The sequence below is a fragment of the Hippoglossus stenolepis genome, chromosome 11 (genome assembly GCF_022539355.2).
Source record: "Hippoglossus stenolepis isolate QCI-W04-F060 chromosome 11, HSTE1.2, whole genome shotgun sequence".
Lineage (NCBI taxonomy): Eukaryota > Metazoa > Chordata > Actinopteri > Pleuronectiformes > Pleuronectidae > Hippoglossus > Hippoglossus stenolepis.
In genome coordinates, this window is record NC_061493.1 from 15330524 (window position 1) to 15350069 (window position 19546).

General features: G+C 42.5%; 1 protein-coding gene across 1 annotated transcript in view; it reads left to right on the forward strand.

Moving 5' to 3' along the window:
• phlpp1 (PH domain and leucine rich repeat protein phosphatase 1) overlaps positions 1–19546 on the forward strand; it is a 46006-nt gene that overhangs the window by 19940 nt on the left and 6520 nt on the right. Inside the window, exons 2-8 of the mRNA XM_035170888.1 lie at positions 8438–8634; positions 9798–9923; positions 11175–11323; positions 15161–15307; positions 16812–17039; positions 18263–18465; positions 18814–18874. Coding sequence (XP_035026779.1) covers positions 8438–8634; positions 9798–9923; positions 11175–11323; positions 15161–15307; positions 16812–17039; positions 18263–18465; positions 18814–18874 — 1111 coding nt within the window. The remainder of the gene's footprint in view (positions 1–8437; positions 8635–9797; positions 9924–11174; positions 11324–15160; positions 15308–16811; positions 17040–18262; positions 18466–18813; positions 18875–19546) is intronic.

The following is a 19546-nucleotide window of genomic DNA, read 5'->3' on the forward strand; positions in this document are numbered from 1 at the left end:
ACGTCGCACTGCAAATCCCCCTTCAGGTCATCCCTGTGTTGTAGTGCATCCACACACTTCCCCAACAGGCAGTGGAGAGTAATGCACTGACCTGATAGATGGAGCTGTACAATGCCTTTAATAGCAGAAGGGTGTTTAGTTCCCTTCTCCCCAGGGGCAAAGGGTAATAATGGTTTGATGGGGGAGATATTGCAGGCTGTGACCTCATTTGGATTCAGGGTGTGTTTCACTGGACTGAAGGAGGAGGGTTTGTACAGTGTCTGCGTGTGTGTGACTGTGTGTGTGACTGTTTCTCTCCGATTGTGTCCTTCCTGGTGACATGTCTAAGAGAGATGAGCTATCAGAATTTGAGGGCATCCATCAAGCTATTAATTATCCACTTTGCCCTCTCTCCAGGGAGGGATGGACGCCTCATGGTCACCTGGAACGTGGCAGCATATTTTCCCCAGAGTTCCCTGAGCCAAAAGAGCAGTGCTGCCTAACGCTGCATCAGCAGCTGGTATCAGTGGAGATTGGGTCTGAGAAACATCACCTCGGTCGAGCTGTTTAAGCTGAAAGATTTGCAGTGACTGACAATAGACGGGAGCACAAAGCAGAGTGTCACTCAGCTTTTACAAGAGGGACTGGGAGCACTCCTCTAGTGCACACACAAACTCTGTCACCTCATGAGTTTCTTATTTTCCAGGTAGTTAAAATGATTCACTATAACCCTCCCCTTTCCGAGTTTGAAAAACAAACATGCCCATCCTTCTAAAATGCAAAACAATCTGATCATCTTTAATTGTTTCATTAATTAAATTGTTGATAAAAGCAAGCGGTAACATGAGTGATTAAACAATCATTAATGCTCCTCTAGCTAATCAACTGCTTGTGGCGCTGTTCAAACACTGCATCGTTTACAGCTGTTTGTCAAGTTTTCCTGTTGACTGCTCTGAAGTGTTTAATATTCTGTCCTTATTACAGACTCAGTACCTGTTATTTTGTCGGAATGACAAAAAATAAACTGACATTTTGTCTTGATGATGGTGGTAGAGGAAAAAACCTTCAAAATTGTTAAAATTCCTCATGAGGAGAATGTGAACATCTGAGACACATTTTCATAGAAATGTGCTGATGTGTTCTTGACACATTTTACTCAAAACTAAAAATGCATTGCCACAGGATAAGTCAATGGCGTCATCATCTAAAGACTTTCATGTCTTTACAGAATGCCATGGAAATCCATTCAATAATTATTCAGACATTTCAGTCTGTGTCAAGGTGGTGGTCCATCAGACTAAACCGACATTGCCGTCCCTAAAGCCACACCAGTAGACCACTTCCAAGAAAAGCTGTGTTTCCACCACAGGATCCAGGGTTTAAATTAGGTTCTGGGGAAATACATTTTTATCCCCTAAAAAGACCCTTCTCAGGAGGAGGTAATTCACAAAAGTGCAGGAACCTTTGGGGTGGAACTTGCAGCGGTGAAGATGCTTGATTGGTTGAGTACTTCAGCGTGTTATTTTGTGGGTCAGTCTCCGCAATAGCTCGTGAAATCCTAGTTTTCCTTAGTTTATGTTTCGCATTTCAAATTAATACATTGATACAATTCATTACTAGCTCTAGTCTCTTTTCTAGCATTGACTCAATAATCCCAAGTGTTAAACAGTAAATCATCACATAAAACATCTCATCCATGTTTTTTATTGTATTGCTTGATTTATATAGCATCATCATTGTTGTAAAGTCATTACTGCTGCCTGGTGCACTGGACTGGAACAGCTTGTTGTAGCTGTCGGTTGTTCATACATCAGCAGGCAAACAACAGTCTGCAGGAACCTTTTAGCGCCTTGAACAAAGTTCCCGTTCTTGACTGAAAGGTCGTGGTTGTGGCTAAAATTAATCTTTTGTTCTCTAGCTTGTCCTCATTTGATCTTTTGACTCCTGATCATTTGAACGTAGCCTCTGTTGCAGTCGAAATGTGGTCCAGTATCTTCAAAATGTTAAAACAACATGGCAGCCGCACTTATTTATGTTGCACATAATTCAAAGTAAGGACATGGAAACACATAGGCCCATGTGCAAATATAGAGATAATGAAGAAGCATCTCACTGATTTCCCATGCAAACATGTACCTCATCTTCTTATCACTTTAACACAAAGAACAGCTTGAAACATTTCACACATTAACACCTCCTCAGTGCCAAAGGGGGAGGCATCCCATGCTACCTCTAAGGACCCGCTTATATAAGAACATGTGGCAACTTTTTGAGAGGATGTTAAATACTAATTAAGTATCACTCATTTCAGGAACTGTGAAGCTAAACGACACTGCTGAAAACCGTTCACAGTTTAACATGTGCGTCGTTTTAAAAGGTGCGGAGGGGTAAAGTGCAATGTTTTAGGAAAAATGTGAAGCGCTTAGGTGAGTGCAGCGAGCAGCCTGTCAACCGCGGTGGCCTTTGCCACCTTCCAGCAAGGCTCGTCAACCGCTGCCCGAGCAGACAGTTGGCTTAACACCAGCCTGTCACTTTGGATCTGGGTAATCACCTCAAGTCATCCGAAGAGACTGAGAAACAAATAGAGGAGTAGAGCGATTTAGGCATAGAAGCATAGCTGATCAGATATGGGAAGCACATCCGTCCCCTCGCCTGCAAACACATACACCTTAGAGTTGATGAATTTTGACATTGTGTGTGCATGTGTGTGTTTTGTAACAGAAGAATAGTGCCGCTATTTGTGTCACAGAGTAACAGCTGGCAGTGTTACATCTCTTTCCATTTCGCTTCTCTACCAACTTCCCTAAACTCTCAACTCCAACACTGTGCGGATGATTGGATGACAAACCTGACAGTTCGTTAGTGTCCTGTCCGCCGTCAGATTTGTATACATGCTTCCTTCATAGTTAGATCTTTAATAAGACTCAGTTTAGATTAAATTCAAGAGAAGCTGAAAAAATGCAGAGAGTGGAGATATAAGGACCCGATATAGATGTATTTATAGGTCCTCGAGTCTTGCCATCCGGTGCATCACATCTTTCCCCGCCTATAGAATAAGCACGTGTGTGTGTGTGTGTGCGCCTATGCATGCTTGTGCCCCGTTGCGACTTATGTGGGTCATCGATGCCCTACGGTACGGCATGCCCAGTCCTGTAGTGGAGGTGTGCTGATGTCAGGTTGCATTTAGTAGGGCAGGAGGATTAACCAGGGATGCATCCTTGTTATTTCCGAGAAGATCCAGAGGAAAGAGACATTGATCTGTTAAACGGGAGATGGATGGAGAGAGGTCAGCCATGGGTGCTGATTGCTAACAGTAATGGAAAACGTGGCCAGTAGGGCATCTGGGAAGCAGGTTTGTATCCCTGCAGTGGAAGAAACCATGTGGTTGTCTCTGGGAAAAATACTTCCATATTGGTATCTATCGATGCTCACTATAAGTAGCAGCTGTTACACATCTGTGTACTCATTCTTGAATAATACAGTAATGTGTGTTTCACAGGCTTAACGTCCTCAATTGAACCGAAAATGCAAAGTGCCAGTTTTGCAATTTAGACACTTTCCGTGTAATTGAGGAATTTATGTTGCAGAAATAAAAATTATCGCTTTAACAGTCAATAAAAAAAGCCATTCATTAACTTTAATGTTTACATTTTAGAGCCCGACAAGAAATGAACTTGGATTTTTGGTTGTTCGGCTGTCTCCCTTTTTACATTTATTTTACACCCGTGCTACACAGTAGTGGGCCGGTGTATTTTAACCAGTGGTGTTTGTCTATCTGTCTGTCCGTTACGGCGATAACTCGGGTGGTATTAACCCAGTTTGGATTGTGGGGTCAAGACCTGTGTTATTGTTATTATTATTATTATTGTATTTTTTCAAATCCGTCAAAGGTCAAGGCCAAAGCGTGAGATCAAAGTTTTATCCTAATGCTTATGCATGAACGCATGGGAAATTGAATGAAAGCTCTCTATATATATACAATTGAATTGGTCTTCAATTCCATTCATTCAGTGTTTTAGTATTTACACTATAAAACCAACCTGTGCGTAAAGGTGAAAAGATGTTGATATTTATTTATCACGGTGTAGCACATATTAAATATATAAGGTGTAGCATCTCTCTACATTTGGATCACTGACTGTGTCTTTATGCTGTTGCAGGAATAGTTTTCATCATTCAAAGGGAGATTAGGAAGATAAGGCGATAATGGTCTCGAGCGGTAGGGCTGCATACACATGGGTATTGGAATCAAGCGTGGAGTGGAAACTGTCTTTTCCTCATCCTGGGGAAAAGGGAAGGAAGCCCTCTCTCCAGTAACCAACACAAACACACACTGTAGTACTCCTTGCTCCCACATGCCGTAGGTCTAGGAATAGACTAGGACTGCTGAGCATGAACACACCCACCTTGCAGGGCCTGTCTATTATTTTTACATCCACATCTCATGCATCACCCATAGGTTATGGGATGACCACCATGACTAACATCATTGCTGCTCAAAATATTTCAAGTGTAGGCGGCCGGTGGCTCCTACATTTGGAATAAAACTGTCTCTCCGTAACTTCTTTCCCCTACTGTACCCCGCTCGTCTCTGGTCCACCCCTGTAAACAGGATGCTCACGTGGGAGTCCCACCCGTCTCCCCGCTTCCTCCACTGTGCGTTCCCATGGTCAAGACTGAAACGTTTGCCTCCATCCAGTCATCCCACCTCCATGTGAGATAGTTGTAAAACTGCAACATCCATACAGGAGTACCTTTCCAACTTCTCTCTTCACAAAAGTAGCCCACTCAAGCTCAAGCTGTCTGTGCTGTTCTCCCTCTGAAAAAAAAAACCCCTCTCGCTGTTTCTGGTCCATCAAAATTCAGGGATGCACATATGGAGATGGTTAATCACCGTCACTGTGTGGTGCGTTCGTGCGTGTGCGTGAGAGTGTGTGTGTGTGAGTAGGAGGAGGAGCAGTGTGCGTGTGTGTTTTGTGCATATGCTTGTGTGGGAGAGAGCATGTTCCAACAAAAGGCCTAAAAATAGTAGGAATATGCCCATGTGACATATTGAGGCTAAAAGCTTGTGAATAATTTGTCTAATGCAACACATACCCCCTTCCGATGTTCAGTCATGAAAGATGCTCCTGCCGGCTACCTCTGCCAGCCAGTGAGGTTGGAACGAGGTAACGAGTCTGTTCAGTCGCCCCAGTTGGTTTGTCTTTCTCCTAGCATGATATCTCATGGATTTAGATGGAATTTGGTGGATGAGTGGCTCCTTGCCTTTGGAGTTACTTGATTAGATATTGGTGGTGGTGATCTGGAATTTATGTTCTCCCCGTGTTTATGTGGGTTTTCTCCAGTTAGACACATAGAATGGGGATGAGGTTGATTGGAGACTCTAAATTGACCATTGTGTGAATTGTGTGGATAGTTGTAAATGTTTCAAACTCACATCTTCCGCTCATTTCCTTATCGAAGGTTCCTTATCAATTCCTTCCTCATGTTGCCTCTTAAAGAAAACCTCAGTCCCCAGTTTAACTCTGTTATCTCAACCACTTAAGTGTGAGTGAAACCAAAAGAGGACACCTGATGCATTTTGTGCATTGCATTGTCAATTACTCACCTACCACGTCATTTCAGCAATGTAGCTGGTGCATGAAATACCATTACAGTGAATCAGAACAATGGTCACAACTATGTAAATAAGACCAAGCCTTTTTATTTTCTTTCTTTAAGCCACTTCCTTTTCCACTTTCCACCCAGTCAGAACGTGTAGCACTGTGTACATATACACACAATAATACAAATGCCCACACTCTCAATAGTGTTCCTGTGGAGTGGAAGGCAATGATGACCTTTTTAAAGAGAGAATAAAACCTACAGTTTTATTCGCTCCCTGCAACACTCACTCATTTACAATAGTGTGGAGCAACAGAGAAAAAGGCAACAACAATCAAGAAGGGATTCTTTTTTCCCCAAAGTTAAAAACTTTACCCTTTTTAAGCAGATGATACACTATTTTTGAGAAAAGATGTTCCTTGTTTAATTTGATACAAATAAAAATGTTAAACTAAACTCTTTAGTTAAGTTTGTTAGTCTAAGATATTTACCAGCTCACTGTGGTTATAAAGTAAAGATGTCTCTGTGGATATAAATGAGGCACTATAAAGATTACACATATAACTTGTTTTTTATTCTGATACTTAGGTGGATTTGCCATTAATAAAATCCCAAAAGGGTTTTCAGCTGAATCTTTCACATTCACATGTAAATACAGTGTAAGAGCAAATGATTTTGAATATTACAGAACCGTTCAAATATATTTAGCCCTATTTATAAGTTTTTATCAAGTTTCAATGACTGCTGGTAGTGCTATAGAACAGAGAAAACATTTACGAAAGAGGTTTGCGTTTATGCAATGTACACTGTCATATACAGGATATTAAAGATGGGTTTATAGCTTTGTGCACAGTGTTTATCTTTATTGCTTGGCAGGTGTGTAAACAGCCCCTCAAGTAAGACACACATCTTCATCTCCAGAACCACCCACTTGTGTTGAAGTAGTTCACACACGACCTGGAGTGTTTTCAAATTTTCAAGTGCATGCTGTTTGGAAGGTCTTACATATATGTCTGATGTATGTCGGTTTTTGCATCTTTTCTTCAGAAAATGTAATAACAAAAGATAATTTAAAACTGCTCCATCCCTGTGCTTTCTTCAGCTGTCCAGAGGTTTGTGCTGTACAACATGCCCTCTGCTAGTCGCTGCTGTTTAAGCATACCAAGGCAGCTCACCCTCAAACATGACTCCTAATCAACATTTAACAACAGCGCGGTTATGTTAATACTCAGCGTTTAGTCAAAGTAAATATCCTTTTGTAAAACAGACCAGTATTGATTGTGCTATGAGCAAGATTAGTTTGTAGCGCAGAGGAAAGGTCAATTCGCGGTGAATTCATTTGTGTTTAAGTGTGTAAAAATCATTAGAATAAAATGTGTATATATTGGCATGACCTCAGGTTTGGCCACATCAGCTCACGTAAGCAGACCTCTGGTCAGAAGGTTGTTAAGGTCTGCTGAGTGTGTTGGATAAGAGCAGTGTGCAGTACAGTACTCTACTGCCTTTTAGACAGCATGGGAAAAACCTGAATTATTTAAAGCCGTGAGATTGTATGCACGTTCACACTTGTTTACCCTACTTACTTTTCCTTCCTCTATTGAATTCCTCTCTGACTCACCCTGCGTGAAAGTGTGAAAAAGACAAAAGAACCTGTTGCTGGTTGTCTGCATGAAAGGTAAAAATACGGAAACGGGGGAGTTTTTGGTTCCATCTTTTTGTCAGCGGATCATGCTTGATTGATGGCTGTGTAAAAGGGAGAGCCATCATCGCGGGACAGGACGACAACTCAATTGTCACATGTTACACATATCGCCTCTGATTGCAAAACGCTTGCATGCTTTGTGAAATCACACACAGGTAAGCCGATATGGCGGCTTGTGGGTGTAAGCAAGCCAAGCTTTTATTAAGGGGGACTTCTTAATGGATATAGCAGGACCTCTACAGAAAAGAGATAGAGCAAGAGGGATACAGATAGTTTACAGCAGGTCACAGTACTACACACATTTTCTAAGGCCGCATGTCACTTGAAAGGGAACACTTTGTCAACAAAGCCATGGATCTTTCCTCTAAATGGAAAAACTGTGATGTTAAACATGATGTTAAAAATTACTATAAACTATAGATAGAATGGAGAAACCAAAAGCTCGGCAGCGGGACAGATAGAAAAGAGACGACATGGCGCATGCCAGCCCGGTGAGTTTTTTTTTGCAGAGGTGGAGGTAGACAGAAAGCAGGTGGATGTTTAGACAGAGCGATAAGACAGCCTGGCTGACACAACGCCTGATAAGGAGCCTGACTGTCAGGTTTGGCAGGCTGGCGGTGAAGCAAGAGAACAGGGCATGGAGGAGAGAAAAACAGATGGGTAAAACCAAATAAAGGCAACTCGGAAATTCTAAGAGCATAATTTAGAAGTGGTGCACCTGCTCTTGAGTTTGTGACTGAGAGCTACACTGAATGCAATGGAATTGTCATGAAGTTCTGCACAGATATTCATGGTTCCCAGAGGATGAAGCCTAATAATTGTGATTCATCTGGTGCCACCTGCAGGTCAAAAGTTATATCAACAAAAATAACAATAGTTTTCTCATTGGGTGCATGCTAGCATGCTGATGTTAGCATCTGGACCACACCTCAGCCCACTTGCCATTTAAAAGATGTGGGCACTGGACAGGAAATTGCACTTTGTGCTTGGTGTTGCTGTAGGAATTAGACCTTTAATCTTGCTTGGTTTTACTGTCAAATGTTTTGTGTTTCTGTGTTGGAAATTACTGTATCTATTCATTTTCCAGGCCTGCAACAAGGTCACATCTATCGTGCTGTTAACCACACTATGTATCTTGTCTTTATGTTTCAGGGAAACCCCAAAGCATCGAGAGCTCAGAGCGGATCCAGCTGTCAGGGACTTACAACGTTCGGAAAGGGAAGCTTCAGCTACCGGTCAACCGCTGGACCAGGCGGCAGGTCATCCTGTGTGGCACCTGCCTCATCGTCTCCTCTGTTAAAGAGAGCCAGACAGGGAAGATGCATATCCTGCCGCTCATTGGAGGAAAAGTACGTTAAACGCACCACAGCAGGGAAACAACTGGGATTGCTCCTCATCCTTGTCTTTGGGAGTGTCATGTAATTTATGCTTTGGATGATAAACTCATAATGTCATATCACCATGGACTGACCTGACAAAGTGTCATTACCCTCTGCAAATGTCTACTGCAGGGAGGCTTGTCCTAGGTGACATTTTACCTTCAGCAACTGTTTGTCCTTTAGTTTGTCTGCCAGTAAGTCTACCTGCTTTGTTCACTTCAGCTCAAGGTCACACAGAAGTGATGCAAGCCAGGCTCTACAAAGTCAAAATGTTTTGTTTTTTTGTCCACTTCTCATCTGGAGTCGAGACATGCAATAATCTTTAGTGTTATGGATCCCTATTACATCCAAGTGGCTTTATTTCTCTCTATAAACCACCTGCCTAAAAATGACCTTTATCTGTTTATTGCTGTATGGATCTGCGTAAGCTCCGAGTGCTCCTCTGAATATCCCTTTTCTACTTGTTTGCTCGACACAAAGGACACTTCATACTCCGCCACACCTACTTCTTAAACCTTTCTCGAACAACACATGACCTCTAGTCAACCATTCGTGCAAACAGTGCCTCTGCATGGGCCTGTATGTGGTTTGTTTGTGGGTATATGTGTGCCAGTATTCTATTCAGTAACCATAACCAGTCAGCCATTCATTGTGTGTGTGTGTGTGTGTGTGTGTGTGTGTGTGTGTGTGTGTGTGTGTGTGTGTGTGTGTGTGTGTGTGTGTGTGTGTGTGTGTGTGTGTGTGTGTGTGTGTGTGTGTGTGTGTGTGTGTGTGTGTGTGTGTGAGTGAGACTCTGCGTGTCTAAAAAGCAATTTCACATACATTCATGTCACGCACAGGCTCATTATATGATCATGCGTGCCTTATATATTTTCACGAGTATGCTTCCGGTTGGCTGCATTTGTTTATCCTGCAGCCATTAAGCATCTTATTTCCCTCAGTAGGAGCCATTTCGAATAAGAGATAATCTATTGAGACGCCCATGTGTCAGCTTTTCCTCTCTGTTTCCTTCCTTCCCTTCTTCCTATTGTCTGACTCTATATGCATGGGTTTCTCATTTATACTCAGAGGGGGGGTCAAAGATGTCAGTATTTCCGACTAACATCAATCCTGTGTGTGTGTGTGTGCTGCAGGTGGAGGAGGTGAAGAAGCACAATCACTGTTTGGCCTTCAGCTCAGCGGGCCCTCAGAGTCAAACCTACTACGTCAGCTTTGACAGCTTCACGGAGCACCTGCGATGGCACAGACACGCTGCCAAGGTACTGGCTGTGTGCATGTGGATGAGAGTTAGACGAAGAAAAGATGGAGAGCATGAGCATATGCTCCCCAGTGATACTTATGGGTCAGTTGCATTGTGTATTAGGGGTGACTGCAAGTTGAAGTATGAAAATATGGCTCTGCAATCCCACTGTGTGAGATAAGTAGACTGAGAAGTGCACATTTCACTGCTGTCCACTCTGTAGTACACACTATAACCCAAGTGTCTCTGGGAGCATAAACACCACTCATGTCCGCTCTCTCTCTCTCTCTCTCTCTCTCTCTCTCTCTCTCTCTCTCTCTCTCTAATTTGAACTCAAGTAGGCCATAGCCAGAAACCCTCCTTTCTAAATATTAACAGGGACATGCATGTCACCAGCACCCAGAGGGCCACTCAGAATAGGAGCCTGGAAAGAGGCAGCTCGTGCCCAAGTGACAACTGCTGAGCCTCTAGCTAACTCCGCTCTGAAAGGCTCAAGTTCACAGACGGTAGATTTTGTCTCGAGCCCGATTTAACCGTTATGCCTTTCACAGACAGAACAGTATTGGTATTTATGCTTGCCAATATGTTCTGATCAAATAAAATCTAAACGTTTATATTACACAATTAACAATGCAGAAAATATGTGCATTTATGTTTGCGTTTTACGTAAAAAAATATTTCCTCAATTCAAGTTCTATATATTTGGTTGTATTTATGTTGTCTTTTTATTTATTTATAAGGACGTTAATGGTTGAACTGTAAAATATCAAAACTCTTAAGAATCAAAGAAACAATACAAATATTGTTGTATATATATTAGTCTGCATCTGCCCCCATAAATCCATACTGATCGGGCTATAATTTTCTCCAGTACAAAGAGTTGCTGAGATGCTGTTGTCTCATTGTAGATTGCAGCTTCCGGGTTCCTGTAAATTTGACAAACAAATGATCAGAGGTTAACAGCTCCACACACCTGCAGTTAACTAGATTAGATGATGATGTAATGTGGGATGTTAGGTCACTAACCTGCAGGACTTTTCCTTGACTTCTCCTGACTCTCTAATCCTAAAATGATTGGCTGTTGAATGACATTTGACCCTTTAGCAGAAGGCTACACACGCACACACACAGACACACACAGACACACACACAGAGTAAACCACTAGAGTCGTGTGTGGGATCGATAATCCTGTTTAACTCCATCTTTCTTTTTCTCTTTCTCTCTGTAACCTTCTCCACCCTTGCTGCTTTCCTTGCCACCACCATCTAGATGGTGTCCCAGAGAATAAACTCGGTAGACCTGTCTTGCTGCAGCCTGGAGCAACTTCCTACCAACCTCTTCTACAGCCACGACCTCACCCACCTCAACCTCAAACACAACTTCCTGCCCGCGGACCAGCGGCTGCAGCAGCTGCAGAGGTACAGTGCCGTCGTAAATCTACAGTAAACACACCTGGGGCTGGACTATAATGAGCTGGATAGGCAGAAGGAGGTGAAAGCCTTTGAGATGCATTACAGGTCAAGGAGGCTGGGCTGGGTGGTTTGAATGGGCTGATTCGGGCAAGATGAGACTTGAGAAGGTTTAGCAAAGCTTAACTTAATTTGGTCACAACAGAAGGCAGGGCTGTTTGTACAAGGAAGAGAGAGACGGGACACAGCAAGGCTTTACCGGACACAGCAGGTCATGGCTGGCTGCTTTGGAGTGCTTTAGCTTTCGCCTACAGTTCGCAAGCCATCGATCTGAGCAGCCTGTGGCCATTGGCACACGGAGACAGACGAGGCTAGCCAGGGCTGTGCTGTACCAGGCCAGGCCAAACGAGCTCAGAGCCGACAAGGGTGGATGCATCTACAGGGAGGCTTTTAATGTCCCTGGCCTCCCTCACTCTCTCTCACTGTGGGCACCATCTGCTGCATGCTTATCATGCTCACAGATTAAAGCTCGCATCCAAGACTGTGTGTGTGTGTGTGTGTGTGTGTGTGTGTGTGTGTGTGTGTGTGTGTGTGTGTGTGTGTGTGTGTGTGTGTGTGTGTGTGTGTGTGTGTGTGTGTGTGTGTGTGTGTGTGCGTGCATGAATTTGCATCCATGCACACACTGGTAAACGAATGTCACAGCATCTCTCTCGGTAAAATTACCGCCAAAAGTTTTTCCTGAATAAATTGTGTGAATCTGATGCCTTAGTATGTGTTTGCAGAATGGGTCGTCTGTGTGTGTGTGTGTGCGTGTGTGTGTGTGTGTGTGTGTGTGTGTGTGTGTGTGTGTGTGTGTGTGTGTGTGTGTGTGTGTGTGTGTGTGTGTGTGTGTGTGTGTGTGTGTGTGTTAGGGAGAGAGTTGCTTTCTTGTGTGAAACAGAAACAGTGGCTGCGGGCTACAGATTTGGGGTCAGTGCATACAGAGTCTTGATACAGTATGGCATTCTTTGTTTTCTCCATGAGATGGCTGTTCATCTTTTTACAGTCACTTAATGGAGAGTTATCTTCCTTATGGGGACAAAAGCAAGTCCTTCTATTTTAAATCATTACATTTTAAGGTGGAGACGTTTTAAGGTTAAGGTTCGGTAATATTTAGGGTGAGGCACGCAGTATCTTTCCCTCTGAGGTCTTGCATGCTTTATGTCCTCCTGATAGAAAGTTATGAATGAGAAGAAGATCCAGGTTTTTTAATATGCTATGTATTAATCATTTGAGTAATGACAATATAGATGATGTGGGAAAAAATTTTAAAATCCGAGCAAGTGATGCACTGCTCCCCTGCTGGACAAGCAAGGTAGCATCCATTCAGCTTTGCCAAACCCTAAGTAGGCTCATCCGCGTTTGACCCAGCACGAGTGAAAAAGAGGTCAGTAATGAGAAAGAGATGAATAGTTAGCTGAAAATAGAGGGCTTTCGACATATAGAAGCATGTAGCAGAGTCAGTGGCGTTTCCTCTTTGCCCCTGAGAGACTGACTGAAATCAAAAGAGCTGGAGCCGCAAACAATAATCCGCTGTGTGCAGCCTGTATGAGTGTGGGTGTATGTGTTTTGGTGTGGGGAGTTGTGTGAGAGTCTGTTTTTGTTTCAATACAAACACTGGCCTTCCCTGACATCTAACATGGAGTCATAGTGCTTTGTATTTTTCCAAGAGCAATGGAATGTGTGAACCTGTCACATGCCTCTCTCCTTCTTTCCTCTCTGGCCATAGAATAACTGGTGGGTGAACTGCCAATCAGATATGCATAATCAGTTGTCTGGGATACTGGCTCTTTTCCTCTGGCGTGGTTTTGTCTTCCCAGCATGCATCTCTCAATCTGAGACAGAGGTCACCTCTCACCGAGGGTAATGCATGGCTGATGTCTCCTGACTTATGACTGAACCGTCTGCCTGTTTATTTACATATCCATGACAGTTCAGAGGACATAAATATCAAGGAAGTGAGTGGGGGTAGGAAAGAGCGATGGAAGTCAGAGTAGTGGCAGAAATACATTTGAAATAAAAGGGGTTAAAGTTGCATTAACTGTTGAATCAGAGGAAGTGGCTAAAAACAACATGAACAAACAGTTATATCACAATAAACGTATGATGTTGAAAGTGTTAGGAAGCAGCTACGTGTTCCATTAGAGTTGTAAATGTTCACCTCAAGTCCAATATTCACCCTTCTTATTTATTTTTTGCTGTTCACCAACTCCCCAAAAAACCCACCTAACTTTAAGCTGGTAGTTTTCCCACTACGTTCATCTAGCTGCTAACTGTGCAAGGAGCTGTGGTGAACCATGATCTTGTTTAATAATTAAATCACAAATATTGATTAGCAGGTTAAAACCTATGCTGATATATATGTTTGGCCACTTGAGAGTAGCTGTAAACACAATAACATATAATTACCATATGAAGTTATATATAACATGTTAGCAAACAAGTTTCGACAATATGAACCAATGCTGCTAGGTTTCTATAGCACTAAGTCATTGTTGTGTTGCTGTAACTTGGTCTTAGTTTGTGGTCTTAGTTTTATTTAGCTAGATGCTAATATTGTCTCTATGCTGTTTGGTAGTGGCGGGGCAGGCTTTTTAATACAGTGGGTTTATCAGGACTGTTGGCTAATGATTACATGTTGGTTAAAGCTGCTAGTAAGATGGTTGATGACAGTGAAGTTAAGGGCCGGAGAAGCAAAACATTAGGTTAAAAGGGGCTAAAAGGTTCCATAGAACAAATTAACCATAGAGTTGCTTTATAATGTAACAGGAAAATAAAAATATAGCTACTTTGGAATTTTAAACCAAACAGCAAAGACAACAATGACTAAAGATCTGCTGTACGGGGAACTGCTTATTTGGGGATGATTATCTTTGTTAAAAATGATGAGGCCTCCTTTAAATACACAAAGAAAGGAGAAAAGAGCGTAGCATGATGGGATAGAATGACAAAGCATGACACAGACAAGGGGAGTGTCTGGGCATTACTCAGCAGATTGCAGAGGTTGATTTAATAGCGGAATGACATTTTCCCACACACCCCCACCCACCGCCTGCAGGAGTCACCCTCAGCTGGAATTACTTGGCCACCCTAATCAATACCTCTGACATCTTGTTTGCTTTTTTTTCTCCATCACCGTGATATACTGTGTGTGCGTTTGTGTGTGTTTGTAACCTGTGTGTGCACATGGGGTGAAAAACCTGACATTGTGCCAGTTTCAGCAGCTGCTCCAGCCGGCGGTACTAATATGGTTTACTGCCAATCTCTGACTTGACATAGCCGCTTTATCTGTGGTGCACGATAGGTGATAGCAGGTTGCGTGTGTGTCTGTATTTATGTAGATATTTATGTAGATGGATAAATAAGGAGAGTCCTCCCCCCCCCCGCTCCGCTTCATTCCCTTGGCTACCGCCCCACTGAGGGGCTAACCCATCTGAAGGTCGCCGCCCTGCCACGGGACACCACGCCAAATGCCACTGGTCATCGGTGTTTGAATGAAAAACACAGACGTCAATGTCATGCTTGTTTGCTCAACAATCAAATACGAAGGTTTAGTCCAAAGGAAGGCTTTGTTTGTGGGTGTGATGAGTCTAACTGTGTTTTTCACTTAAACAAATTCAGTGTTAGCTACACTTTGCTACATTGCCCATGAATCTATTTCATTAATATATTTATGAACATCTCCTCTCCTACAATATTCATGTCGACAAGATACAACTACATCTCCAATCACTCTTCTCTTCTCTTCTCTTCTCTTCTCTTCTTCTCAGTCTACGCTGTCATTAATTATTTTCTGTCATGTTTCAGGTTTTCCCGTCTGCGAAGCCTCAACCTGTCCAACAACCATCTCAGTCAGTTTCCCCCCGCCATCTGTGACATCCCCACCCTGACGGAGGTCAACCTCAGCTGTAACTACCTGGCCTCTGTGCCCAGCTCCGTGGGAGCTATGTCCAAGTAAGTAACAACAGGAGGTTGTTGACACAGATCTGATGTGACGAGACCCCACTGTATGTCTCAAGATCTAAATTTTTGCTCATATTTATATACCTGAATCTAAAGTTCATACACATTGTAGCTCCATATATATATATTACACCATACCTGTTCTTACTCTGTTACTTATTGAATTATTGATTTTGTTTTAGGTGTTTACCCTCCCTCTCCCTGTTATTGGTTGTTAGGGGTTTACCGCTGTCATGAGACCAGTGTTTGCACTGATGCCATCTCAGAGCTTTGGGAACAGACCAACTGCATTTTTGCTAGTTTGAGTGTCACAAGTTTATAAAGCCGAATGTTACCAAACAACAAGCACATGGCATAACCACCGTCATGGTGCACTTTGCTACTTTCAGCATGTGATCAAACAGCATCGAAACGTGCACTGATCATTTGTGGTGTGTGCTGTGAGTCACGGCCTTGTTCCTGGTCGGTTTCATTTCTCGTTGTAACAAGACAAAATTCCTTGTCAATCTTTTTTGAAAATATTTATATATCCTCTTTTCCTTCATCTTGATTCTGGGCTCATCTGTTGTGCAGATGTTTTGGGCTCTTCCTCTTATATTTTGGTACTTTTTCTTTGCCAGCTTCGTGCACGTCCTTGAGGACTCAAATGACAATAGAACACTGATGTTTATTTCCTTGATTGTTTGACGTTGTTGTAGTGGCTGAGAAATTATGTTTGGATGTCTTAGTGAAAGTTTTACTCTGCCCCCCAAAATCCCCAAAATCTTCATTCCAGTCCATAATTTTCAATAGGGCAGAACAAGCTTTTCTCTCGTAGAACAGTCATTTTAAGTTTTGGTTGAGCTCCAGTATCGGCCACCTTCCCAGTGGAAAATCCCTTATACTCCCTTCATAAAAAGGTGTCTGCTAAACTGTTAATGGAATAAGGGCCTGCACTCACAGGAGATGCCAATCACGCCATGGATGGTCCAAGATGTCACAGCGTAAAAACAAAATAATGTTGTGCTGAAAAAAGATACCAAACATTGGCATGGTAAACATTTAAACGTGGTAGATAAAGGCCCAGGGCGCCTAAGGGTTAAATGTTTTAATTTATTTATGTATTATGCCCCTTCACAACAATACAGGCTACAGTATTCCTCTGTAATATAGATTATTCAGTACTGACAGCTTGGTTTGGACATGTACTTTAAATTGAAACTGTTAGAAAATATATACACCAGTATGTGGTTTGAAACATGACAAGATGAGAAGTTAATCTGCCTGAACGATCTGGTATGCCTGTAGATTCCTGAGGTGGCCGGTAGGGCATTTATGATGCAACTGCCACCTGCTGGATTCATAAGTGTAGTGATCATGAGTGCTGAATATTGGAAGAAGAACTTGTCAGTACAGTGGCATTTGCCTCTTGAGCTTCTATATCTGTGAAAATGAAGACTCGTCATTGCTTGTCACCTCCTAAAGTCCAACGTCTAATTTGATGTTCCTCTCTCAGCTTGCAGACGTTCCTCTTGGATGGAAACAGTTTAGATGAGCTGCCCAACGAGCTGGGATCCCTGCAGAGGCTGAGCTACGTAGGTCTGTCCTTCAACCAGTTCAACCACGTTCCCCAGGTGCTGGAGCGTCTGACCTCCATGGAGAAGCTGTGCATGGCCGGCAACAACCTAGAAACACTCGTCCTGCAGAACTTCAGACTGCTCCGAGTCAAACACATCGATTTAAGGTACAACAGTGCACGCACATTATTACAAATATGAATTTAATGATTATGATATATGATTGGGGCTGTATAATGAATCTCTGACATGTCACAAACGAATATCACGTTAAATCCTCAGTCATACATGTGCTTCAGTCAAACACTGTACTCAATGACCCCTTATCGCACTAATGATGGAAACACTAAGAAGAAGCCAAATCGTGATCAGTCAGCCAGACAGCATGGAATCAGGAAATCATTTGCCTGCAGTGGCTCCATCAGGTGTCTTCGCATTGTGTGGAAAAGCACAGAGCTGTGGTGACTTGCAGTATTCTCCAGTTAATACTTGACTTCTTCTGACTTTGCTTAAACGGGGTCAGTCAATACGTTTTCTAACATTTCTCACCTGCTGGAGCGAAGGTCACGTGGTATCTCTGATGTGTTTGTTGTCTTATTTGGAAACCACAGTGCTAAAAGTCTTTCAGCGAGTTTACAGCAACTCGTCTCCCAAATATTTGCCGCTTCTCAGTTGTGAGAATTTGCTGCTTTTCTGTGTTTCATGTTATTTTAAAGTTGATGTATTTGAGTTTGGAATATATTGTTATTGGCAAGTAAACTTCTAATGGGTTAAAATGTATTAATTATTACAACAGACTCAATTATTTATTTTCTTTAAGTTCCTACCCCTCAGTTTTTACCTTCGATTCATGAAACAAATAATCAACAAAATAATGATCAATGGACTATCTTTTTCTAAGTTATTAGGAATAGTGTGTTATAACCACAAGTGTATAATGTGAAATAAATAAGACATCCAATTATAAAGATAAGCAGACAAAATAACCATGACATTGTAAAACGATTCAATAATCCAAGATATTTAACAGTTCTTTCATGCTGCTTCCATACACAATAACAGCATTAATGCAGAGTTTATGGAATGTTGTTTTTAGATCAATTCAGCATTATTGTTTATTTAACAACACCCAAAGTCTCTTTTTATATGACTTTTTTATGCTGTTGCTTTCATCTGAAAATATAAATTCTGGTAATTGTTTATGGAAGAGAATAATATATTTATGCCTTTTATGTCTAAATCGGTTTCCTTAAAGTTAAACAGAAGTCAAGCAACTGCACAATATATCAGCCATCACCTGAGGCATGTTCCCTGCCTCGTAAGAAAGGCTACAACCTGTGCAGTTCAGCCGGAGTTGAACCTTCGCTTTCCTCCCTGCCCCCTCTATCAGGCTGAATAAAATCTCCAGCATGGTGCCAGATGAGCCCGACCTGCTGAGGCACGTGACCCAGCTGGACGTGAGGGACAACCGGCTGACGGACCTGGACGCCTCAGTCTTCCCCAGGCTGGAGGTGCTTCACTGTGAGAGGAACCTCATCTCCAGCCTCAAGGCCAAGGGTTGCTTGCTCAAAGGCATCTACACTGCCAACAACGGTGGGTTTGGCACACACTGCCTTTAAAGTTCACTGCAAGGGCGCTCACGTGTGCTTAAAAAAAGACTGATTCCTTCCCTTCCCTCTCACATCTCCACCGTTCTACCTTTTCCTTCACAGAAATCAATGATACGAATCTCCCCTCTGTGAACCTTTAACATCTATCTAATCTCACTCCAATATTTTCTTTCCTCATACATTCAGGCCATGCTGCAGTCTCATTGTCCCTCTCCCTCAACAACCTGTCACCCCCTCCAAACTCTCCCCTCCATTTCCCCTCCACCTCCTTTTTGCGATAGATTGCCTCTGTCCTTGCTGTAGGTTAATGTGTTTGGATTTCTCCCCGCAGAGCTACGACAACTGGATGTCAGTCCCGTGCCTTCCAATCTCAGCTACATGGATATCTCGAGGTGAGAAAAATCAGATGCAGCACTAATTGGAAAAACTATTTTGAAAATGAAGCTCATTTACAGTACATCCCCCGTGCCCTTCAAGGAGACAGGAGCAGTGATTGTTCCCTGTTCTGGATGTTTGAAAATGTGGTTAAATATGAACTAAAGGGGGTCGTCATTGTCCAACTGTATCATCCCTGACCTTTGACATGTCCTCTGATTGTTAAGGGAAAGATATGCTTCTGTGCTCAACTTCTTTTGGTCATTAAAAAAAGAAGACATGGAAAGAATAATTTAATTTCAAGGTCTGAATTTATCTTTTACAAACGTTTTTTATTGTTATTATTATCTTTGAATCCTCAAGAGCTCTGTCGAGGGGCTGTGGTTATTATTTGCAGCTCCTCCGAGAGTTCAGTTATCTGATGTAGTGAATTTGTAATAGTACTAAACAAGAATGGCTCTCAGCAGAACACATACCTCCACCAAGGCCTAACAGTCCCTTTCAATTTTAATAAGCTCCACCACATTTCACACTCTCATAGATATTAGTTCCCTAAATAGAGATCCATGACTTCTTCCCTGGGAAAACGGTGGAAAACGCCTTATCCCACAATGTTAAAGAAAGAAAAAATATTTTCCTCCACTCTGATCTGTATACGCACCAAAATTGAATGGGTTCTTCACTGACCC